The 26,829-nt window shown below is 38.4% G+C and overlaps 1 protein-coding gene across 2 annotated transcripts in view; it reads left to right on the top strand.

The window, feature by feature from the left end:
* UBAC2 (UBA domain containing 2) overlaps positions 1–26,829 on the top strand; it is a 169,566-nt gene that overhangs the window by 101,159 nt on the left and 41,578 nt on the right. For both annotated transcript variants that reach the window (XM_063102500.1, XM_063102501.1), the window contains exons 5-7: positions 4,335–4,458; positions 8,481–8,528; positions 24,226–24,471. In XM_063102500.1, coding sequence (XP_062958570.1) covers positions 4,335–4,458; positions 8,481–8,528; positions 24,226–24,471 — 418 coding nt within the window. The remainder of the gene's footprint in view (positions 1–4,334; positions 4,459–8,480; positions 8,529–24,225; positions 24,472–26,829) is intronic.

Below are 26,829 nucleotides of genomic sequence, written 5' to 3'. Positions count from 1 at the left end.
ATGGGATGATGATTTTGAGTGATAATGTAAGAGAATTGAACCATTTGGTAGGAATTGTAACTCTGTGACCTAAGAGGCCTTCCCACTCCAGGATTCTGTAAAAATGGCCAAGTGGCTTTAGCCTCTCAGTGGTGTCATTAGGTTCTTCTAAGCTCCAAAGTGCTAAGGGTCTTTGGAAAAACACTGTCAAACAGACGAAAGAGCATCAAGTCGGCTGAATTCTTTGGTCCTGCACCTCACTATCTATAAAATGTAGGTATTAAACTAACTGATCTCCAGAATAATTTCTAGTAGAAAACTTCTGTGACTTGGTGGGTAAACATGACATAAAATTCTAAACTAGTTTATTTAAAACTTAGATTAAAGAATACTTGAAAAAGACACTGTTGAGAAATCTTTTTATTTGTTGAAAGGCCATCCTGGTGGGGTTTTTTGCCTTTGATTTTTGAAATAGTTGTTATTAAGTAAAACATTATTATATAATGAAGGATTCAACTAGTTAAAGTAACCGCGCTGATAAACTGGATCTGTCCTTTTTTTGGTATCAGAATAGTCACAGGTATGAAGAAGAGGCACTGTGGTTATTGTCCTGTGGGATGCTGGTGAAGTTTCATGTGAGGTTTTTATTGTTGAAGGTTACCAGGGTTTCTTTAGCCGTGCTTGTATTATTAAAGTGGAGTTGACAACCTTTTCTATAGAAGAGGTGAAATGGACATTTGTGACCTGAACTGAGTTTCTGTTATTTTACTTGTTCTATTGAGTTCAATTGTGAGTATATATGGATTAGGTACTCAATAAATATTAGTGATATTAGTTAAAAGAATGAATTCTGTGTAACCTGTTTCCCTCTTTTCTGTACTTCTAGCCTCACATGCATAAGCCAGATAAGGCTTCCAGAGGTTAGCTACTCACAATATGAAAAGGGTCAAACTGAATTATTGTTGACAGTATAAAGAACAGATGTTGTCATAAAATAAGGAAAAGAGAAAAACTGGTCAATGACTAATAACACTATGGTATTTTGTGAAGTCTGTGTGTATAGAAATAGCAATGGAAATTTTCTGCAAAACAACCCATGTAATCCTGGTCTGAAATGTGTGCTTTTGTATTATGTGTATATGCGGTCTAGTATTTAGTCATCATTTAAAATTATACAGTGATTAGTAACTTTTAAGGAATTTTTAAACTTCCTCTATTGGTATATAAGATGTAAACTGTGGTCATTAAAATTCCTATCAGGATTTTTATAGCTTACATTGAAATGTAACCTCAAATAAGAACTCTGTTTCAGGTTATTTAATTATAACATCACCGTTTGAGCTTTATTGCTAAATGTAAATGGAGGAACTTCTATGAATGCAGTGAGGGAGCTCCAGTGCAGATCGCTAACCAAAGCAGGGCTTTATTATTACCAAGAGACGAACAGGCCGTATTTTGAATATTTGTATATGAAACCGTATGTTTTAATCCTTTTAAAAATGATAAAACAAGGAAAGGGGCTTTTTTAAACAAAAGGCAAGTTCTTTTTAAAAAAAATTTCTTTATTTATTATGAATATTCATGAGATACAAAGCTGATTGTTCCCCCCCAAGGCAAGTTCTGCTGTATGGTTTTACCATTTTAAAGGAAAATTCATTTTTCTGCAAGTATTTATTGAGCACCTACTCTGTGCCAGGCACAGTTGTAGACAGTAGGGATAAAGCAGCAAACAAAACAGCCTGAAATCCTGTCCTTGGGGAACTTCCGTTCTAGTTGGGGAAACAGACAAAAAACAAATAAATACATCATGCAGCAGATTAGGTTATAGGAACTATGGGGAAGGAATGTCAGGAAAGGAAATAGAGAATGCAGAGTAGGATGGGGCTGTGAGGCGGGAGGGTACGGTTTGAAATGGGGTGGTCAGGGAGGGCCTCTCTGGTGGGGGGGGTCGAGGGAGTAGGGCCTTGTAGTTCATAGTAATGACTTTGGCCTTTGCTCTAAGGTGGAGAATCACTGGAAGATTTTATACCCGGGAGTGACTAACATGTATTTTTTAGTGAAAAGAAGGCATGACTATTTTAATCAACCATATTTTGTTTAGAATTAGGCAAAAACAGTTTTATTTCTATTAGTATTTAGAAATTGCTTTAATTTTTTTTTAATCCAATAAATACAAAGTGTGGATTATGTGTATGAATCTGCCTTGGGCACTAGGGAGATGTAAAGCTAAATGAAATATGGTGCTTTCTCTCAGAATTAATCTATTGGGAGATTTCTGAAGTGTAAATGAAAATGTGAGTCATACAGTTGTTCAAGAATATGGATTATTTCATTGCCCCAAATTTAACGAGCTGCTCAGCTGTGCCAGGCACTGCGCCAGATGCCAGGAGAACCAGCACTGCATGTTCTCCCCTGCTCTGGGGTGTGCCCAGTCTGGGCAGAGGGCTGGAGGAGTGAGTTTACCACTGACCAGTGTGGCAGTGGCCCCGCTGGGCTGTGCACACAACTCTGCTGCTCTGTCCCTGCCATGCTCCTCACTGGACTGCAAGCCAGGTGTGTCTTATGCTTTTCCGTATCCCGAGTCTTGATGCCACACCTGTGTTTAGGTGTTTACGAGCTGGGGTTTTCCCTATTCTAGTGTCTGCTACATTCTTCTCCATACCAGTTGGTGCTGCTATCATTGATCACATTTGCTGTGTATGTGTTTTTGTTTTGTTTTGTTTTTAATAGTAAATTGAGAGGACAGTGAATGATTTTCTATTACACGCTGTCTATCAAAGATGAGAAAATGCACAAGAGGCCAGGAGGTTCCTGTGTTTCCACAAAAATGGCAGCGGGGTCATTTCGTTGTAGAAGTGAAAAATAGTTCTTGCATTTTTCTTATGTTAATGAAGTAATTCTTTGTACTGGTGCCATTTCCCCCAAAATGAAAAATAGACTGAGTAATTAAGCCAAGTGTTTAATGAAAAATAGGTGCAAATGTGTGCCCAAACCATTCTGCTCAGTCTTGTCACCTGCCTCGTACTTGCAGGAATATGAGTTTGCAATCCTGGGATGAGTTCCTTGGGGTTAGGGACTCCTTCTTACTCATAGCTGAGATGTAGCCCTCGTGCCTGACATCTGCTCTGACATGGTTAGCGCCCAGTTGATTCACTGATTCACTGGAACATTGAAACTGATGTAGCTTTGGGTGCAAAGAAGAGAGCTATTAACTGCCAGGAGGAGGCAGAGAAAACTTCTGTGAGGAGTTGAGCACTGTCATACAACATGAGTTTCATAAGCAGGAAAGTGGGAAGGATATTTAGATCAAAAGAATAACCTGTGTTGGTGTATAGTCAAAGGAGCCTAATAAGCCCAGGGAGCAGCATGCATGCATGTATGTGCATGCATGAAAGAGAGTGGGGGAGAGCTTTGTGTGTGATAGTCTGGAAATGGGCAAGGGAGAGGAGGACAGTGGTAGGAAACTATAGTGATAAGACAGTTCCTTGTTATTTCATGGTAATATTTAAATTTTATCTTTGGATACTGGGAGCCTGTCAGTGAAAGGGTTTTAAGCAGGGGAGTGATATGATCAGAGTTGTTTTGGGAAGAAAATAACTGTTAAAAGTGTTAATGGATTAGAGAGAAGCAAGACTTTAGGTAGAAAGACACATGTGACTTTTGAATAGATGGAAGTTGAAAGTATCAAACAGTTACAGAGCCAGGGTGAGGAATAGACAGGCAGTTTTAGGACTCACTTTATTTTCTTGTTTGAAGTCATGGAAGGGGTTGAGATTGTACAAAGAGAGACTAGAGCAAGAAGAAAAGACTACAATGGAACCCTGGAGAGGGTAGGAGAGTGGTATGAGAAATCACTGGGAAACCAGCAAGAAACAGAAGTTAACATGAAAGGAGGAAGGAATTTGAGGAAGGGAGGGCGGGAGTGGTAAGCAGTGTCAAGCGCTGTAGACTATCTGAAATGAGGCTTCTGGATTTGACCATGAAGAATTCTAATGTTGCTTTTGGTTTGTCTAGTCTCTTTCATTAGATTTTAAGTTATTCATGGGAGGAAAATGTAGCATGCACTTTAAATTTTCTCACAGTGCCTCAATTAATTAATCACAAAAAGATGCCGGACCACTTTTTGACAGTGATTTTGGGAGGGTCAACAAGGATAGGAGTTTTCATAAAGTATTATATATAAGTACAAATTATTTTAGACATGATGCATGTTTAGAAACTAACTTGTATATCTGAAGCCATGCTTTCAGACTGGAATAAAATTATAAGCAGTGTTACTTCAAATATACATCTGCCATTGATATTTTAAATTCAATATTATACTATAGTGATTTTTTTTTTATTTGTTTGCATAGCCTGGCACCTGTGTTTGCTCTGTTTGTACCATTTTACTGCTCCATACCAAGAGTCCAAGTGGCACAAATTCTGGGCCCGTTATCCATCACAAACAAGACATTGATTTATATATTGGGACTACAGGTACAGTATGCATTTTTATGTTCACGTTTTTTAACCAGATCTTTTCTTCTTTTTTTTTTTTTTTGGTCTTTCTCTCATTTGATCTCCTTGAAAACAATGGTTTTTTTCCCCCCCGTAAGTATGGCTTCATGATCTATATCAAATGTTCAAAGGAAGTGTTACAGAGGATGAACATCAAGGTATAGAGGTACTAGAATACTTTCATAGCCTTTAGAAATCTGATAAGAGCTTTCACTGTAATTCGTATCAGTGGAAAATATTTTCACTTCATTGTACAATTCCGTGTAAGTACCTTTCTAAAATCATTGTATGAAGTGGAAACAAATGAGAATAGTCAAAAGGTGGGAAGTGGAAAATTGGTGTCAAAATTAATTTATTGAACACAGTGTCACAAATAAAGCTCTGAAGAAGAAATCCCATATGCTTTACCAACCTGAGCTTTGGGTTTTTTGAGAAGCATTATCAACTTTATTACTTCTGTATTTGTGTAGACATAATGGTGGTGTCACCATTTCCTAAATGGTTTGCTTTGAAGACCCCTAGGGCACTTACTGTTTGACCTAAATTTGAAAAGGTTATTTTCACCAATATTCAATGAGTGTTTATGGCTCCCTGCTGGGTTCCAGGCCCTGCGGCAGAAGGCACATATGATTTTCCGCTTTCTCTCTGTACTGCTTGTCACTCTTCTTTTACTCTCACAGCTTTTGATGTGCCGTTTTCTTCTACGGCTTCCTGTGGTGCCATGTGTAGCTTGGCCTTTTGATCCACTGGTAGATACTCATAACATTCCTTATCCCACGCATGTCAAACCGGATACTAGTGTCATGTTAGAAGGCCTTTCTCCCTCCCCTTTTAACCTTTATCATTTCCTCTTACTTCTCTAGTCTGCCATCACGTGCTATCAATGGCTCATCTGGGGCGGTTCCTTACCACTTTTACAACCGTTTCTCATGAAATATGTTTATTTTTCACCTCTCAACCCCCAAACCATTGCTCTCCCCCTCATCCTACTTAATATTCATGTAACCAGATATCTCGCTTCTGCACTTGATTCTTATGTCCAGGATTTGCTTCAGCACGTTTGGTTTTTCTAAAGCTGTTATGACAGAGGCAGTATGAACCATGAAGAGCACCATGGACCTGGCGTAGGAGACCCAAGTTCTAGTCCTAGCATGGCCGTCACTGGCCACGAGACTGGGTCAAGTTCCTGTTCCAGCGTGGCTTTCAGTGGCCATGAGACTGGGTCACGGTCTAATCCTAATGTGGCCCTCACTGGCTGTGGAGAATTGGGTCAAGTCATGGAACCCCTCTGAGCCCCATGTTGATTATATAGGTCCACCCAACTCTAGCGTTATGTGGAATCTTTGAGGATGAAGAGCATTGTTTTATTAATGATGGAGTAGGAATTCAGCATGGCATTGTGAAAAGTTTTTGGAGTCAAGTAGACTTTGGTTTAATGACTTGGTCTGGTAATTATTTGCTTTGTCACTTACCTTTTCTGGACCACCATTTCCCCATCTGTAAAGTGGGGATAATAATATCTACCTTACAGGAGTATTTTAAGGATTAGTGATAATAGTCTTGGGTGTTTATTATAATCCAAACAGATAATAAGAGCTAAATCAATTTGTTCCTATTATTAATAATTTATGTCTCTATACCTACTACCATAGGAGATTGTGAATGTAGTGTGTTGTGGTTTTTTGTGGGGGTTTTTTGGCAAAAAGCAAAATGAGCAGTATATTTAATCTCTAGGAGAGAAGGGGTCCTAGTTGGATAATGAGGTACTGCATCGCCTCTGTCACAAGAGCCATTGTATTTAGCACTATTTCAGCAGTATTGTATGGTCACAATGAAAGTATCTTCTTAGCACTGCCACAAGGCAGAAATGTAGATGCAAATACCACAGATTTTTTTTTCAAAATAATATAAATTTCTAATATTTTTATAATAGTTCCAATAACTTTGCAAGGTAGAATTTGATATGAGAAAGCAGAGGTGGAGAAGCCCATTGGTTTCTTGGTGAAATCCAGTTTTTAGCATGAATGGCATCTGAGGTTCTTCTTGCCTATGCAGTGTCACCTCCCATCCTCCCCACCTTGGAGTGATGAGCTTGACTAAACTCCTTATTCCAAGCATTCCCATCCTCTCCCTGCCTCCTCCCCACCGGGCCTTCGCACATGTTTCCGTGCCTCACTCTCTTCCCACCACCACTGCTTGAAGCCAGGGAGGTTTGTTGAATGAATGAATGACTTTAATCATTATCAGAAGAGCCAACGTGCTTGTTAAGGGTCATTTAAGTATCACGTGGCTTAAGAGCCAGTCGTGTAACCCTGTGCCAGGGGCCATTTAGGATGAAGTGAGGTGTGAGACATGGCATCTGTCCTCAAGGAATCCAGTGGTGAGAAGACACACAGACTGTCAAAACATAAGCAGACACAGTTGGGACCAAATGCGCAAGAAGATGAGGGGCTTAAGGGTCCAAAGGGAATCGCTTTTTTACTGACAAAATGATAGGCTCTTTCTACTTGTGTGTGAGGCGCAGGACAGTGGAGAGCTCAGGGCGCTGGAGCCACACTCCCAGCCCCACTGCCTAGGGCTGTTTGACCTTGGGCACATTACTGAACTACTTGGTTTACTCACTGGTAAAATCAAATTAATAACAGAACTTCCCTCATCAGGTGATGAGGAGGATTCAGTGAGTTCAATATACAAAAAGCCTTGAGAGCTGTGCCTGGCACAGGAGAGTATTAGCTAGTTTATTATTCTTTCTCTTTTTAGAAGAAAACTAGAGCAAAGTAGTTGTCTGCATAGTTCTCACCCTTGTTATTGTCAGCATCGTTCACACTGAACAAGCATCCGTAGTAAACCAGAGGGTTAGATTTAAAGTTGCAGCTGGTGCTCACTTCTAGGTGAGCCAGCATCAGCGCAAAACCTGCCAGCCTCCTTTTTACCTGTACATTGTCATCTCTTATCCTTTGTGTCTGTGTCTGTCCTCTTTCTGGGTGTCCTGGATAAATGTGCAGAATTTCAGCTGGCACAGTGTCAGCAGCGAACCTGGGCTATCCTGCTGAACTGTCCTGTTTCCTCCTCTGCAATCAGAAGGACTTAAATTCCAATTCTCAAGTTCTAAAAATAAACAGCAGGCCACAAATAATTTCTCTTGCAGGAATGCTTTGAGACGCCTTATGATTTTTTTTTTTTTTTAACCCCGAGCACAACTCTCAGATACTGGAAATGATCTGGAAAACAAAGGAGAGATTTTATGAAATCTCATTCTAATTACTTTTGCCATTAATTAACTATGTTTTTGTTAAATTAGTTTGCTCTTCCTTGAGTGCACCAGAATGAGAATATCAACACTTGAGAAGGGTACCATCGGACATGGACCTATATGCTGGCAGAATTTTTCCCATCTAGAGTAACAGTGATAAATTAAAATGAGAAAATTATGTAAACATATATTATGTCATTACCTAACACCAAGCATGGGATGGTGACTACATATTTTATATGTTGTTAATTCTAATAATTTCTTTGCGTGTAGTACTTTACTTTGTCAATTAATGCCCATTTGTAAATAAGAATATGCTTGAATTTTACTAATTCTTTTAATGCATATCTTTTTTTATTGGTTATGAATATTCATGAGATATAAAGCTGATTGTCACCACTCGTGCCCAAGATGTGATGGCCAGATCCATACTGGCAGCATTCCCATTACCACAAATTGCGATTATACCCCGTGTCCCCTACCCAATTATCTCCAACTTATTTTTCTTTACATGGGAGTGGACCAGCTTCAATCAGTCTGCTTTTGGCTATAGAAAACCTGAGGTCTTGGTTAGAAAAAAATTAATATATTGTTATTTTTAATAATAGAATTGATATTTATTAATTTTTTATTTGCTTATCTATATTATGACATTACAAGTGGTCATGACTATAGTTATGTAAAAATAAATATGCAATGACTAGCAGCTGAATTTCATTTTTAGTTGCCTTTTTTTTTTCTTTTATAGCTTTTCACCTCTGGTTCCTACATCTGGATTGTAGCCATAAGTGGACTTGTAAGTGTGATTTCCCTTATACCACCAATTCGCTCTCTCTTCTGGGAAAAAAAAATTAAGAAAAATGTCATATTTACCTTGTGGGTCATGGGCTGGCTGGTTAGCCTCAGCTGGTTAGAGCATGTTGCTGATAACACCAGAGTCCAGGGTTCAATCTCTCCACTGGCCAGCCCCCCAAAATAAATAAAGAGGAAATTGTAAACTGGATTGTGGGTCATATTCAACCATCTCCAACGTTCTTTTAGCCATGTCAGGTCTGGCTCAGTGCTACTTCCTTAATGATTAAAAAGGTCCAGTCACATGGAAGGTCAAAGCAAAGGAGGTCAGTACCATTTTCAAGGTAATTTTGATGAAGATTTTAGCTGAGTTTGTTGTCTGTGGTGGTGTTTTAGAATTACATTAGTAGTCTAATTCATAGTAGAAAAAAGAAAGAAAATGAAGAAGTTGGATTTACTAAAAATAATGAGATGTTCTGCTTGTTTTGTAAAGAGACATTGTCACGCAAGGGGAAAAAATACGGCTGACTGGAAAGTCAGGTGGGTTGGGAGTGACAGAAGACTCATCAGGGTCTGTGGCTAGAGAAGCAAGAAAGGAGTGGACCAAAGGATTCAGGCGTGTCTGCATTCCATGTGCTGTAGAACTTCATCCCACCCAACCCCATGCTATTTTATTTTATATTGATAATAAGCATGTGTCCTGAACTCTCTATAGGCATTTAAAAAGAAACTTGGAGCATGAAGTTGAGTTTTATTCTTCATCCATGACTTAAATTTTAACCCCCACACTTATAAAGATAAATTTATAATTAGTTTGTATGGGGTATAGTTTTAATTTCTTTCTTGGAAAGACTAAGAAAACTACAGAATGGATTCATAATAATATGTATAACATCAAAGGGAAAGGATTTGGAAACAACTTTTCATTCCATTGCAAACATTTTCAGTAAGTTGCCACTATTTATCCTTGTTTCCTAGGTAAATGGCTATCTTGGGCCAACATGTCATTCTTTAAGCCTGCTCACCTCTCTTCTTCTTTGAAGCTGTCTATATTATTCCTTTTCTGTGGTCATTCTTCTTATATAGAACTTGATCCTCCATTCCTTACAGCTGATGTGCTTCTAACCAAAATTCTGGGGATCAAAATCAATTTGTTGTCCCCTCCCTAAATATTTTCTTATCTACCCAAATACCTGATGTGGTTCAGCACCATGGAGCTGAACCTCATTGCAAGACCTTCAAAGCACCTGAGCCATCTGGTATTCTTAAGACTTATGGTGGCTTAGGGACATCCTGGGGTCAGACTGATTCTATGAGGCACAGTTACCAGGTTCTCCGTAGTCTAAGCCCATCCCCGCTTGAACTGCCAGCTTGATTGACAGTGACTTTACCAGCCTGAGGATGACAAATAGCTCATTGTTTTGATAATGAGAACTGCATGAATATTTACTATTTCTTCCATGGTATATTTTACTTCTCTTAACAGTGATGGTCTTGAGTCCAAAAAAATATTTTGGACATTTTCCTAAAGTAATGAAAAAAACTGAAGTACTTTACTGTATGCTATTTCATCGTGTTAGTTTACTATAGATTTATTTACTGTCGATATCCATACCCTTCTTTAGTGATGCATTATGTGACTCATTTGTTTTAAAACATCCCATTTTCTTTCCTTATTCTGTTTTTAGACCTCTGGTTTTAAATTAAGTACTTACTGTCACCTCAGAAAGTTTCATTTTGTGACATTCAGTGTTCTAGAATTGGAGGTTGCATTTTTCATCTCTGTAGTCTTTTCTTTTCCAGCACTATGTTTAACAAGTAGTAAGGTGTCTGTTTTAACTTTTCTAAAGGAATTGGAAGTATAACAAAGATTTTTTTAACATAAAAATGTTATGTTACCCTTCTTGTTTCAGAAGTGTGAACATAATTGCACTGTTTGGAATGTAATTCAACAATAATTTAGCATTTGAAAGAATCCCACTAGTAATAAACACTTCTGAGCCAATTTTGCAATTTTACTTTTATAGTCATTGATTCAGTTGAAGTAATTGACCTCCTACTATGATCAAACATCTGATAAACCTTCTTTATTAACCTTGTTCTTTATTATTATTTATTTAAAATCATTGAGGGCTGGCCAGTTAGCTCACTTGGTTAGAGCACAGTGTTGATAACACCAAGGACAAGGGTTCAGATCCCTGTACAGGCCAGCCCCCAAATAATAAAAATAAAAATAATAAAATGATTGATATCAATGGTAATCTTCCTCCATGCTATACCGTAAATGTTGGTGCTTATTTTGAATGTCATGAATATTCTATGACTAGAAAATCCACAATTTTATTATGAAATACTTAATGTAATATGGTATATTTTAGATAAGGATGATTATAAAGGAGGATATTAAAATTATTTGTGAATGTTTGGTTTACACACCACTGACTATGGGATTCAAGTCTGAGATTCACAAAGCCACGGTTTGCTTATTCCAGATGTCTCTTGCTCAACATGACTTCTCTTCCCATGTAGATGAAATGACTTCCCCTTTTTTTTTGTTTTTGTACTAAATAAAATACTAAACAAGTAGAATTCTTTGCTACCAAAAACAAATGCACAGATGGTATTCAGTGTTTGGAGGGAATATTACAAAACCTGTTGATGAAATTTCACCTTTTAGCTTTGAAACCAGCAGTTCATCTAACATACTGTGTGTGTTCAGGAAGTAATTATATTTCAATAATTGGCAGCTAATGTGTTTTTTAAAAGAAAGAGCTTTTAAAAATATATATATATTTGTGTAAAACATAAGTCATTTCTTATCTGCTGTCATAGAAACCAAAAACTTAACTCATGCTTTTCTGGAAAGCTGCCAGCTTTAGATCGAGTTTATTTAATTTAGTTAGCTATTGGTTGATTTATTTTGGCTAAGCAAGTTTTTATCTCTCCTTGTGTCACTCATTCTTGCATGATTATAGATGTCTATCAATATGTAACTTTAAAATATCCCACTGATTAAAAGCAGAGGTTGATAAATTACATCTGTACTTTACTAGGTAAGAGCCTACTTTCTGTCTTCAGTGATGTCACATGTAAGGATAACAACTAAATTATTTTCCTGGGTTGAGGGAAAACATAGTTTTTAGCATACCAGGAGCAATAATAAGTTAGTTTGCCTAGGACAGTTGTCACTCTTAAATGCTGTTTTATGATCCATCAGAGATTCCAGTTGCAGCCCAGGAAGGGAGAGGGGCGTTCAGTTGTGCTTAAAGATTACTTTGAGATCATTCACATGTATCATTGATAAATGTTTTTGTGTTGCCTTGTTGCTCCTTGATAGTTCTGATTTTTAATACAAGCACTTAATATTTAAAATATGACTTTTCATGAAAGGTTGCAAAATTGTAATTGGAAAGCTTGGCTGTAGAAGCCAAGCAGTATATTTCAGTTTAAGCAAATATTTCAAATTTTTTTGTAGATACATGCTTCTGTCATTTTAGCACCAGTCATGTTCATTTGTTCTTCTTGATGTCTTTGGTGAGAGACCTTCAAAAATTGAGGCCACTCTTTATACGAGGGTACTTCAAAAAGTTCGTGGAAAGGTGCGTATTATCTTTTAATTCTATTTTCCTATGAACTTTTTAAGGAACCCTCATATAGTCACAATTCCACTAGTCTTGTTATTAATACATTCTTTTCCTTAAAGAAAGCATGCTTACTTGTTGAACTTTATTATAATTCTTTTTGTGGTTCTGCAGAAAGCCTTTGAGCCATCTCTATCCCAGCACTTCTTCATTTTCTACACTTTTATTAGTCATAGAAATGAATCATTACCACTGGTGTGTACTCTAATTTTCAAAAGCTGAGGTCTCGGGCCTGATCTGATTCTGGCATGATTAAAATAGAAAGTTCCTGTTTTTGCCAATTTTCTCTTTTTACAATTCACATATTTATCATTATTTGGTCCTCTTTCAATCTATTCGAGAGTGAATTAACAAACAGGCATATGTTTTCAACATGTCCCTTTACTGTACACATTTCCTGCATTTACTTGTTCTTTATGATATGTCAGACTTTATCTTATGATCAAACAACCTTAGTGTGGAAAAAAAGTCTGTTCTACCCAATAATAAAATTAGAAATGTAGATTGAAAGCAGATTATTGAGGACTTTGAATGTGGTGTGAGTTTCATTGTTTTCTGTAGACAGTGGGATCTTTAAAGCTTTTTGAACAAAAACACTTCACGATGGTACAAGATTATAGACCTCTTACTGGGGTTTGTTAGTCATAGAAAGGAGGAAGGGAAAATGAGCCATGTGGAAGGAGTCTGGATGGCTTATTTGTGGGCTGTGATTTGCCTTTCTCCCCTCCACAGTAGTTTTAAAGACAAAAACAAAAAACAATGTCTTATAGTAACTGTGAAAAAATTGGAAATAATATACTGCGGAAATGTAAACTGCCTTTGGAGTAAGTTTTGAGGCACTGACCTGTTTCCTGGGTTATGGTTTGAATGTGTCCCCCAAAAGTTCATGTGTTGGAAATTTAATCCCCAGTGCAGCAATGTCAGGAGGTGAGGTCTTAATAAGAGGCGATAGAGTCTTGAGGGCTCAGGTGTCATGGGAGCCAGTTAGTTATCATGAGAGTAGGTTGTTATAAAGTGAGTCCGGCCCCTGGTGCCTCTCTCTGTCTAGTGCATTCACTTCTGCCATTCTGCTGTGGGATGATGTACACCGGATGCTAGCGGCATGCTCTTGGACTTCCCAGCCTCCGGAACCATGAGCCAAATAAATTTCTGTTCATTATAAATTACCCAGTCTCAAGTATTCTGTTACAGCAACACAAAATGGACTAAGGCACTGGGTGAATGATAATGGTGTACTGGGTCCTCTGTGCTTTTTTCTCCTGCTTGTGCATGTCTTTCTCGTCTCTTCATGCTTTCTTTTTTTTCTGTTATCCTTTCTTCCCCTAGATTTCTTCTCCAGATTCTTATCCAGCCAAGGAGGGATACAGGATAGCAGCAGGTCAAATAACTCATCCGATGCCTCAAGGCTTCCAATTAAACTTTTAGGGATTTTGATTATTTTCTGGCAGTTCATTGAAAATGAGGACAAAAGCTGCAAAGAGAAATCAAGACTGATTAAAGCTGTTAAGGGTGATTGGGTTTGTGAAAGGAAATAGAAGTAAAAGTACATGTAGAAGTAGAAGACAACAGGTAGCTCCTTGGGAAGCATCCACATTTGAAGGATGCTTTCACCCTTTTGTAATTCAAATAGCAATTATGATGCCAGCACTGAATTGAGTGCTTATTGGCCCACTGTACATGACACACATACGGTCACACTCACGTTCATGTTAATCCACTCATACCATCTCTCCTCCCTTCTTCCCTCCCTCCCTCTCTGTGCCCCCTTCCCCTATCCTGACCTCAGGTAGCCTGGACCGGCTGGAAGAAACCTTCTATACTCTGCCTTGCTGTGGCAGTTGCAGCCCAGTCCAGGGCTAACAGGTGATATCTTAGCAGACAGGTATTACACAGGGAGGTAGTAAGTAGCAGACATGTGAAGTTTTAAATACTCAGTGCAGAATAAATGAAATTATGCCAGTGTCATGATAAAGCAGGCAGACAGAAGAGCCTTATAAAATTAGCTATGAAAGTTTTATTATTACAACTTATCTTTTAGCTGTAGGCAAAAATCTAGCCTTCTTTCAAAGCCTTTCATAACTTGGCCTCCTTTCATACCACTCTCACCCCTGTGTACCACATACTTCAGCAACACTGGACACTTTACTATTCCCAAGCATCTCATCTGTTCCCAGGATTCAGTGCTACGTGCAATCACCTATTTCTCTTCAGCAGTCACACAGCACTTGCTATGTACCAAGCATTTGTGGTTGATTATATTATTCAAATATTTTTGTTTGTTCAAACATACTAGGTCAAAATATTTTCCAGCCCTCCTATAGGGCCTCTGTTGCCCTGTTGACATCAGGCTTTGTTCTGTGACTAACATTAGCCACTAAAATATGAGCAGAAGAGAGGACTGCTTCATGCAAGCAGAAACTTTAAGAGCCATTGCATGGTTCCACCATTGCTCTGGAGGAGGCCGCTCCTTCAGACCCCAGAATGAAGACAAAATGTGGAGCAGGGCAGTGGCCAACATGTAACATGAGCAAGAAATAAATCTTTGTTACAAGCTACTGAAATTTGGGATAATTTGTTAATATGGTATGAGATAGAGAAAGCTGAATAATATAGCTCTGAGGTAAAGATGGCTTAGAGAAACTTAAAGGATAATTCAAAATATATTAGGCTGTTTTAGTAGTACCACTGGTTAAAGGAAAAAGAAATGGAGATAAGGAAGAGATTACCAAGAAACACATGTACTTTTATATTGTAGAGATTACTGGTAGATTATCATGTCAGTCGCAGCACGGAGCATTTTCCCATGTGGTCTTCGCATTGTCTTCCTATCAAGACATTAAAAGTCTTGAATCAGTTTTGATGATCTCTTTTAACTGATGTGTGTGTGTTTTAATAGAAGTGTTGAATATTCCTTCCTCTTTGGGGATGATTGTATTGATTTTTTTCTTCCATCTTGATAATCTCTGAGAAAGGACCGTGGTAAAGTCAATACAAGTTATTTTTAATTCATTCATTACTTATAAATAACAGCATAGCTTATTCTCAAAAGTCTTTATTTTGTTAGCTGAGAACATCTTCAAGGTATCATAAGTTTTTTGTGGTTAAAAGATTGGTTTTTTTCCTGCTATATTCTCACCTTTTTAAATAAAATTTAAAAGAAGATTTACATATCTACAAATATCTAGATTTTCACATTCACTTTTTTATGAAAAATTCTTTCTTTTTTTGCTTCTTGAGATGTTATTTCCATGCAGTGGGATTCACCAGTTTAAGTGTGCAGTTTGTGGAATTGTGGTTGTGTATGGTCATGTACCTACCACCACACTCAAGACAGAAAACCAGTACCCTCACCCTGAAACATTTCTTTATGTCTCTTTGCTCCCTGTCCTCACACCCAAATGCCATGCCAGCCCCAGGTAACCACTGAGCTTCATGTCATTATGGTTTTGTCTTTTCTAGTTTCTAGTATTTCTCATACTTGGAATCGTATAGTAAGAAGTCTTTGTGCTTTACCTCTTTTACTTAACATAATATTTTTGAGATTTGTTTGTATCGTTAATATTTCATTTCTTGTTATCGTAAGTATTAATCTATGGTATGGATGTGTTACAGTTTGTTTATTCATTCACCAATTGATAGACATTTAGGTTGCTTCCAGGTTTGGGTTATTATGAATAATGCTGCTTGTAACATCTGTGTACACATTTGTGTGTGGATGTATGTTTTCACTTCTCTAGGAGTGGAATTGCTGGATTGTATAAGTGTGTATTTAACATTAAGAAGTACTACCATATTATTTTACAAAGTGGCCATACCATTTGCTTTTCCACCATCAGTGCTTGAGAGTTCCATTTGTTCCTCATCCCTGCCAACACTTTTCTGTTACTTGTTTTTTGTTTTGGCAGCTGGCCAGTAAGGGGATCTGAACCATGAGCTTGCTGTTATAAGGCTGTGCTCTAACCAACTGAGCTAAGGAATCAGCCTCCTATCAACACTTTGTATTGTCAGTTGTTTTTGCTTTTGCCATTCTGTTGTGTGTGCAGTGGTATCTTGTGGTTTTAGTTTGCATTTCTCTAATGAATATTGATGTTGAGCATCTTTTCATGTGCTTAGTGACCATTTGCATATCTTCTTTTGCAAGGTATCTGCTCAAATCTTTTACCCATTTTTTTCTTTGGGTTATTTGTCTTCTAATTAAGTTAAAATAATTCTTTGTGTGTTCTGGATATAAGCCCTTTGTGGGACATGTTCTGTAAAAATTTTATCCCAGTCCGTGGCTTGTCTGTAAGTTTTCTCAACTATGTCTTTCAGAGAGCAAAATTTTAAAATCTTGATAAATTTATTGTTGCCAATTTTTAAGATAGTTTGTGCTTTTGGTGCACCCTCTGTTAAGAAATCTTTCTGATCCAGGGTCACAAAGATTTTCTTCTATATTTATTCCCTAGAATTTAATAGTTTTTGCTATTACATTTAGTTCTGTGATCTAGTTTGAGTGTAATTCCTGTGAGGTAAGGGATGAGATTTTTTTTTCCCCCATACAAATATCCCAATTTTTTCGCCACCGGTTGTTGAAAAGACTCTTTTCTCCATTGCATTACCTTGGCACATTTGTCAAAAATTGGTTGACCAGTGCTGGTTTATTACTTGACTTTCTTTTCTATCCCATTGATTTATATGTGTATCCTTATGCCAATACCATACTGTCATGATTACTGTAGCTTTATGGTAAGTCTTGGAATTAGGCAACATAAGTCCTCCAACTTTGTTCTTTTTCAAAACTGGTCTAATGTTGACTTTTCTTACACAGTTTAAAATCAGCTTGTAATTTCTTCAAAAAAAGGGGGGAAACAGTTAAGGTTTTGGGGTTACTTTGAAACTGTAGATCAACTTGGAAAGGATTGCCATTGTGATGATTTTAAAATATGTGCACAAATTCTTTTACACTTCAAGAAGTAGAGCTTATTTCTCCTCCCCTAGAGTGTGGGATGTACTTAGTGACTCACTTGTAATGAATAAAATATGGTAAAAATGACAGAGCATGACTCCCAAGAGCAGGTCATGAAAGACACAGCTGCTTCATCTTGCTCCCTCTTGGATTATTTTTCCTTGGGGAAGCCAGCTGCCATGTCATGAGGACTCTGGAGCAGCCCTTTGGAGAGGTCCATGTGTCAAGGAACCTCTTGCCAACAATCAGCACTAATTTACCAGATGTGTTTTTGAGCCACCTTGGGAGCTGATGCTCCAGCCCCTGTTAAGTCTTCAGGTGAATGCAAGTAGTCTGACATGTTGACTGCAGCTATATGAGAGGCATTGAGCCATAACCACCCAATTAAGCTGTTCTTAGATCCCAGACCTGTAGAAACCATGTGGATGTTAAATGCTTATTGTTAAGTCACTGAGTTTTGGGCAATTTGTTGCTCAGTAATAGATAGTTAAGGCAACCATTTTAACAATATTGAGTCTTCCAATCCATGGACATGGTATGTCTCTATATTTATTTAGCTCTTTTATAATTCCCCTTTGCAGTTTTTAAATTTTCAATGTCTAGGCCTTGCACATTTTCCATTAAATGTATTCCTAAGTAATTCTGGTTTTTTGATGCTGTTATAAATGAAGTTTTTATAATTTTTTTCCTGTTGTTTGTTGCTAGTGTATAGAAATATAGTTGATTTCTGTATATTGTTCTTGTATCCTGCAACTTTGCTAAATTTGTTTATTATTTCTGGTAGCTTTTCTGTGGATTCCTTAGGGTTTTCTACATACATGATAATGTCATCAAGAAATAAGTTTTATTCATTTTTTTTGCTCCTTCCTTTCTAATCTGTGCCTTTTATTTTTCTTCCCTTACCACACTAGCTAAGACCTCTAGTATAGTGTTAAATATAAGTGGTGAGTGGACATCCTTGCCTTGTTCCTGGTTTTAGATTGAAAGCATTGAATTTTTCACCATTGAGTTTATATCTGTACATCCACAAATCTTTCTAGATCTTCACATTCACTTTTAGTTTATTATTTTTGTCCAATGTAGGAAACAAGTTTCAACATAATCCCTTTTTTTTCTTAATCTTTAGTTTGTTGAGTCAGTTTATAAAAGTAGGTATAATTTTAAAGGGGAATGATCTCTTTGTTAGAAGTGATAATAGAAGGTGTTTGTTTACATTTAAGCACCTGATTAGGGCTTTCTCCATGTGCTAGAGACTTCAGTTGCCTCCCAGTGTATTGTTTCCTTAGTAACAGAAGCTTCATTTTATTTGGGACAGCAGTGTCTCCAACTACAAGATCACATTTCCCAGTCTCTTTTGCATTTAAGTATGGCCATTGGACCAAGTCCTGGTGTCCTGGCCAGTAAGCTGTAAACATACATATTGGTGGAACTTTTGCCCATTTTGTCCCTCTTTATTTTCTTCTTCCTGCTGCCTGGAATACAGTTAAGATGGTTGGGGCTTTTTGAACATGAGGGAGAAATGAACTTCTGTTGTATTGAAGCCACTGTTGTTTGAGGTTTTCTACTTTGTGTAGTTGACCTAATCCTCCTGATACGTGATTTTCCAGAAGGAAAAGTTTAGAGCAACTTTCTATGATAATTTGTTAGAAACAAATAATCCGTGATCAGACTAATTAATTTTTTCCCTATTCCAATTCAGTTTCCCAAGAATCAGAAGGATATCCAGCATTTTAATTGGATGCCTCTAAATCTTTTAGGTTAATATCATTTCTCTTCTCATATGAAAGAGGTAGGAGAGCCATAGAGAGTTTAACCTGAATCATTTCTGCACTTAAAGAACAAGACAGTAAGTCTCTTGCAGTAACTGCCAAAGAAGCAGGCGCCGCCATGCCCCTGCCATCCCGCCGCGTCCCCCCACCCCCACGGCTGCAGTGCATCTGCTCTGTGTGGTCTGTCTTTTCATGATAGACATGGTTTTGTCTATCATGAAAAGAACAATTTTTTCAACATTAATCACAAATGGGAAATAACTTGGAGCGTCCCTGATTTGCTTGCATATTCTCTATGTGATACATGAAGGAATTTCCAAAGTTCCTTCATTCATTCTTTAGCATTTTCAGTGCAGAAAAAGGAATAGGAAAATGAAGATCCATTACGGCAGGGATTTTCTGGTTTTCTCCTACTGTGTTCCAGTGTTTAGAACACAGCCTAGTACAGAATAGTGTTCAGTAAATATTTGTTGAGTGAGTAAATTAGGCCTCAGTGGGTCTGATTTCCTTGGGCCTTGGGTGCACATGAAGTTTGTGTGCTGGGGGCCCCAGTGCAAGGGGGCATTCGTTCCCTTGGCTCATCCCTGTCAAGCAAAGGCAGTATTATTCTTCCGGAAAAACAGCCCCTTGTATCTGTCCTGTTGTCCCATTAGGTGGTAGGTTTCTTGAATGTTGGGACCTTTGGGACCATGGTCCACAGGGACCCTTGCAGTGCAGATTGCGTTTGGTTTTTTGTTTGGCCACAGTTGGCTAGAAAAAGAGATCAACACCCAGGAGTTATTGCCAGGTCATGGTTTTTCACCTTTGCCTGCTGTGGTTTCAGGCTAATACTAAACAAGAGCAGAGGACAGTTGAGACTTACTCTGTATAATCAAGAGTGTTCTGCATGTTTTCCACCCAGCAAATTAAATTCTTTGTTTGCCTAATGAACATTATCTCGTGACTCCCTTTTCTAAAATGACTCCTCTCTTTCTAAAATGACATAATCTGAAAAATCTGAATAAGTGTGTAATTGATGTCCGTGTTTATTAGTGGCCTAAGAGGAAATGATTTCCTGTTGTCTTATGTTCTCAGTTAGATTTATGAGGTAATCACTTCCACTGTTTAGGCATATGGGGAGCTCCTGCCTCTAACCCAGAGCCATGGCCTGCGTTTTTGGCCTAGACTTTCAACTGGATGTGGGCAAGACCATTCTCTGGTTGCTTGATCTCTGTGTCCCTTTTCCTAGCCAGGGTTCTTGATTCCTGATGCTCTAGTGCTCTGATTTCAGCTCTAGCTTGCCTTCCTAGACATATGCCATTTGCTCCTTTTTGCTTTATCTGGTTATCCTGGACTGACCCCTTGCCTGCCTGAGACCATTGCTCCTGCTTCCTTCCTTATCAGTGGCGCTCAGTTTGACATTTGGCTTCCCCAGCTCTGAGAACCACCTGGCCTTTCAACATGCAAATCAGAGCATATGATCTATTTTTATGCCTGTTTTTACAAGGTTTGTGGATTTCAAGAAAACTCCCTCATTCAGTGAGTTACATCAAATATCAAATATTTATAGGAAGCTAAACTTTTAAGCTCTTTCTATTTTAATCTTTTGTGAATATCTAAAACATTTTACAGCAGCACATTAATTATTTGACAACTCGAGTCCATACTGGTGTGCCAGAGGCATGGATAAGTGAACTCTTTACCTTTTTATCATGTGGGAGAGTATAAACTTAGGACCAAAAAGAGTGTGTTTACTGGCAACTTTCCAATTTTCTCTAAAAGGATCTAAGACAATATATTTATTTTTGTGGAGTATTAATTCATTTACCATTCACCCAGCAAATACTTAAAGAGTGCTTACTATGTGCCAGACACTGTTCCAGGCCCACATGCCTAGTAGTGATCAAAAGCAATCAAAACTCTCCCCTTCTTAGAGCTTGCATTCAAATAGATAGGATAGAAATTTAAGCAAATGAACACAAAAGTCCTATTTTATCTCTGCCAGAATTTGCAGTGGTGTATTTGTTTATTATTGGGTTGGATGGAATGGTCCTGCTAAAATTGAATACAAAATTTTGTGAGTATATACGTGATGGTGGAGGTGGGGAGAGGCATTGGCAAGAGAGTAAAGATCTTTAACTTTCATCAGTTCCTTAAAGGAATCCAAGACTTATTACCCTCAAAAAATGAAGAACCCATACTAAATTGCGAATTCCTTAAGTACAGACAGCTATGCATTTTTAGTATTTTTTTTCTTAATTTTTAAAAAAACATATGATTGTTTAAAGCAGAAGTGAATCGTAATGTATGCAATCTTTTGTGTCTGGCTTCTTTCTGTCAACATGTTGTTTTTAAAATGTAAGCCTTAAATATTCCATATGAATTTGAGGATTGATACTTACATTACAACAGAACACCCTGTTAAGATTTTTTTTTTAATATTTAAGACGTGTTTATTTGAATATCTTTATTCTCCACTGTAATGCATTTGAGTCTCCATTCAATATTTGAGTTTTGTAGATGGACACTCTTAATTTAGGTAACTATATAACTGCCCTTAAGACTTGTAGACCTCAGTGGAACCTTAAAAACTCTGTAAACAGATAAATTCTACCTCTAAACTGCAAGTATTCAAAGGTTAAATGAAACAAGTGAGAGACCACCATTTTTTATTTATATCAGTTCAATTTATATATATTTGAGTCTTGTTCTAATGACTGACTTTTTTTCATTATGAAAACCAAATTTAAAATAACTTGATCACCTTGCTTTAAAATTTTCATCAACCTTGTTAAGATTGTATTTTGAATTATATTAAATTTATATATCAATGTGAAAATTGGTATCTTAACATTTTTGCATCTTCTCATTCATAGATATGATATCTTTATTTCTAAGGTTGGCTTTTTTTTAATATCCCTTTTTATACTTTTTAAGTTTTTTATATCAAGACGCTTCATACTTTTAATTGGACTTATTCCAAAGGTCTTATAGTTTTTGTTGCTGTTATCTGCTGACAGTTAATTGTTTTTCCTTCCTAGGCAGTTTGTATTTTATCTTTGGTTGCTTTTAAGGATTTCTTTCTTTTGTTTTGCTACAGGAGATCTAGATGTAAATCTCATTTAATTATTTTTCTTGGGACTCTAACATTGTCAGTCTGAGGATTTATATTCTTTTTTAATTCTAGAAAACTCTCAGCCATTATCTCTTTAAATATATTCCTCCACTTCCCCATATTTCCTCTAAGAAAGTCTTCTGGAATCCCGGTGAGATATTTGTTGAGGGCCTCACTGATCTGTATGAATCCACCTGTGTAGAGCCCCCACCACCCCTTTGTGCCTGCTCTACACACTCAGACCCTCTTTGGTTCCTGCCTAGCAGAGCTTCTACCTTGTCGCTGTGGAGGAGAGAGAGAGAGTAGACACGTGGCTGGGCATGGGGAGGAATTGGGGTGCTCCTTACACAGACTGAAGCAATCTTCTCTTTCACTCCTGCCTTCCACAGTACCTGGTGCCTCTAGTCCTGAGCCTGTCTGGATTCCACTGGATCCTCTGCAGGCATTGGGATTTACCCTTCTCATATGCTAAGTGATTTATAATTACTCAGTTTGCTTTCCATTTTGTTTGTGTGGTTCAGGTACAGATGCTTTCTGGTTTCACTGAACATGGAGCTTGTTTCTGTTACCGTTTTCTTGGTTGTTCTGTACTATTTTTGAGAGAAGGGGTACCAAAATTATTTGAAACCAGAAGCCCACCATTCATTCCTCAGCCTGCTGCAGTCTGTCTTGCTCCTGCCACTGCACCAAAACTGTTCTTATGAGGGCATCGGTGGCCTCCATGTGCCACATCCAGTGGTCATTTCTCTCTCCCTTACTTAACTGTCAGCTGCATTAGACATAGCTGACCATTTCCATCTCAGAACACTCTTTTCTTAGCTTCAGTGATACTAAACTCCCCTAGTTTCCCTTCTGTTCACGGGCAGCCCCTCCTCAGATTTCTTTCCTGGTATCTTCTACCCTGTCCATCCCCAAAGTATCAGTGTACTCCTGGCTTCAGTCCTTAGTCCCTTCTGTTATATACATCCCAACCCCATAGTATCTCATCTAGTCCCATTGCTTTAAATGCCATATACTCTCCAGCGGCTCCCAAATCCTTGTCTCTGCCTAACTTTTCCTTTGAGTTTCAGATTTGTATATCCAACTGCCCACTTGATAGCTCTACTGAGATGTCTAACAGATACTCTCGAGCTCATTTGCTGTTTTCTCTGCCTAGAATGTTCTTCTCCCACTTCTTCAAGTCACTGGCAGCCATCATCCTTAAGATCTTTACTCAACTGTCACTTCCTCCAAGGGCTTCCCTGACCACCTAACCTAAAGTATGTTCCTGCTCCAAGCCACTTTATTTCCATCATAGGAGTCATCTGAAATGTTTTATGTGTTCACTTGTATACTATCTGTTTTCCATATTAGCCACTATTACTCCTATAAAAGTGGGACAATTCTAACTTGTCCTCTGCTGTATTCTGAGCACTCGGAACAGTGCCTGGTATATAGCAGATGCTCAATAAATCCTTGCCTAATTAATTAATTTAAATTTTATTAATAAAACATTAGACAGAAAATTGTCATATGCTATAATTTGGTATGAATAACCTCTTATCCTAAGAGTCAAATTCACAAAATTAAAGATTTTTTTACAAAGGAATAGCCGTAGTCATTTTTACCTAGGAAACCTTAGGTAGTCTTGAGACTTCTTTTATCACATAGATGATCTTAAAGATGTAAAATAGATTTGTTTGCAAAGAGAACTGTTAATTGCCAACTAATATCAATGAGGAATTAAAAATCTAGAAAAATCAATACTTGAAAAATTGATTAAAGCATTATGTAAATAAAAGTTGAGATTTTAGATTATCTTTATTTTCAGATAAATTTATTAAGTGCCTGGGTCAGATGATTGAACATCAAAGTTGTCTTCTGCTAGTATGTCTGTGATGGCCATCTGCCAATAAGAGTAACCACAGAGTTAGTACAGTGGGAAAGTGTTTTGTGTGTTTTTTTTAATTGAGTGGTTTTGATAATCAGATCTCTTATGGCTTTTTTTAAAAAATGAAGACATTGTGTTTTAAATATTTTACCACTACTTTGAGTGTTAAATGGCTAGGATTTTGCTGTCTTAAAAAACAGTTTTTGCTGATTTGTTGTTCTTAGTATTCTGCAACTTGGTAGGAGTTTTTGCTTATCAGCTAACACTGCTGAAACTAAGAAAAATACCATCTCAAATGTTTTATGGTGATTGATTTCTGTGTTAAATATGTTCTTTAAAATTTTATTACACTTAAACGATCTAGTTGGACTTTTTCTTTTAGATTTCTGGCATGTGCTATGACAGCAAAATGTTCGAAGTTCATCAGGTGCTCTGCATCCCCAGCTGTGTGGCAAAGTTTTTTTCTTGGACACTTGAGCCCATCTTCTCATCTTCAGAACCTACCAGCGAAGTCAGAATTGGCATGGGAGCCACAGTGGACATCCAGAGACAGCAGAGAATGGAGCTGTTAGATCGGCAGCTGATGCTCTCTCAGTTTGCTCAAGGGAGGAGACAGAGACAGCAGCAGGTAAAAAATAATAACCAAAAATTTAGAAATACTCTGTGGCCTAAGTAAACTTTTTCCTCTGTGATTGTGTATATGGTAGAGACCACATTTTACTCCTGTGCATTAAGGATTTTGATGTGTTTCCAGATGGAATGTAGGTCTCTGTTAGTGGCTATTCTTAGTTTTTTAAAAGGTAAAAAAATAGGCTGCAGTTGGAAGATGGGTCAAACTGGTCATTCTTGTTCCATTTATATTAAATAAGCACTATTTCTTAGAGAAACACCAACCTAGTTAACAAGATGTGTTGTTTATCTGTTTCTATAATCTTGTAAAAGCCACAGTGTCTTCCTGTGAAAAATGCTAATCATCTGCTGTGGAATGAAGAACAAATGTAAAACCTCTTGATTTTCTTTGGTTGAAATGAAAAGAATATGAAGGTAAGAAAATTTCCAAGGGAACAGCCAATGAGTGAATCAAAGAAATGCTGTTTTCTTAACCTCGTCATCAATAATCAGGAACGATTGTGCATTTATCTGCAAATACTGCTGCATCCAAACACTGTGACACACTTGTCTTTCAGGGGAGGCAGGGGAAGGAGGGCTGCTATATACCAGGCTAAAACCTCCAGCCTGATCGTCCTCAGACACTTCCATGGTCCAGCGCACTGGGCTCTTCATTTCTTGTCTCTATCCTCTTTACCCTCTGGGATAGTGAGAGATAGTTGTGTCCTGTCTTCTATCTCTCTGTCTCCTGCCAACACTGGGTGTGAGAGGTAGGTCTGTAGGTTTCACCGTGGTCTGGAGAGGTGACGTCCTTTGAGTCCCATTGGAGTTGCGGGTCTTAGAATTTATGTCTGGGGTCGAAGGAAGGGGTCCCCTTGTAAGGGACCAAGTCTACAGGAGAAAGAGAGAAGCAAAAGTTGCTTCCTGCAGATGTATTTGAATTTGAGGTGACTCTGGAACATACCATAAAGATGCCCATGATGTGTATATAAAGATGGAAGACAGATGTCTCTCTTTTGGATAAGTCAAGCTGGAGGTGTAGATGATGAAGTCAATTTTGTAGGGATGAGAGCTGAAAGCAGGAAACTAGATGAGTTCTATAAGAGAAGAACTACATCCAGGATGAACATAGGCTATAGACAAAGCCTTGTATTTAGCAGGAGAAGGAGATAGGTCCTGCAAGTGAGGGAAGAATGAACAGTAGCATTCAGAATGATCAGTGTTGAAAAACCTGAGTAGTAGCTCTTTCCAGAAGAGCAGATTTGGGGGAAATATGTTGTCTGAGGTACCTTTGGAATCCTTGGGAGGAGATTCACCATTAGATGGCTATGGATCTTGTGCTCATGAGCAAATCAGAGAAGTTGTATTTCTCAGGTTGGATTCCTCAGGAAGATGTTTGTGTGTGAAGTTTATTGGAAGACACTGGCAGCTTCAGCATCTTTGGGAGACGGCTGGCGAAGGAAGCAAGATTGGACAGGAAGAAGTTGAACTGCAGTTACAACAAAAGCCTCAACTAACGTGTGGAGAGCTGTGGGACTGGGAGAGCCCTTCTGAGGTGGAGGCCTCCCCACCCAGTCATTGAATGCAGAGTGCAGGTCTTGGGTAGGTGGGCTCTCCTCGATGCACGCCATCCACGGAGAGAGTCTTAGCTGAAGACTCTCAGATGCCAACAGGCACAGTGGCTGGAAGACTGGGCTCTTCAGTCCCAAGGAGGTAGGGGGATCTGGGCAGCCTTACAGCATCCACTACAGTATGTCCCCTGTGCTGCTTGGATCTTTTTGTTTTACCTAAGTTCTCAGAGCAGCTCCTCGAGGATTCCAGTGGGAGTCTTTTCCTGCAGAAATGTGCAAGAGAAAGGGGAGCAGGATAAACTACATCCCCTTCTGCTGAAGGTGGTCTCAAGACCACACTGATAATCATCTTCTCCCCCTCTACTGTTCGTTCTAGAGTCCCCTCGCCCTTGGCTGGAAGGCTCACTTGGTAAAGTGACACAGATCATCATGGCTGTGTGGTCTCAGTCCCTGCTCCCCATGCCCTTCTTAGGCTTGTCTGCTGCGTTTGTCCATTTACTGTAAAAACTGGGCAAGGGAGCACCAAGAGATGCCCTAGTGGATCTCCTGGGTGCCATACTATTCTTCCCCGCCTCTTTTATGTGCCAGTAGCTGTATCTTTTTCTGATGACCAGGGTTAGTTACTCCTGCCAGATCATGACTCCTTTTCTTGCCTGCTTGTCTTCTGGCACAAGAATCCCTCAGTGACCAGGACACAGCTGTAACCTGAAATGTATTGGGATTCTTGCTATGTCCCCTGGTGGAAATATTCCCCCCCTGTGACCTGCACTGTCTAAACCCATGGAACCTAGAGTTGCAGGGACAGG

This window comes from Cynocephalus volans, chromosome 7 (genome assembly GCF_027409185.1).
Source record: "Cynocephalus volans isolate mCynVol1 chromosome 7, mCynVol1.pri, whole genome shotgun sequence".
In the NCBI taxonomy this organism is placed as follows: domain Eukaryota; kingdom Metazoa; phylum Chordata; class Mammalia; order Dermoptera; family Cynocephalidae; genus Cynocephalus; species Cynocephalus volans.
Note: the sequence above shows the minus strand (reverse complement) of the source record. Positions and strands in the feature narration are given on the sequence as shown.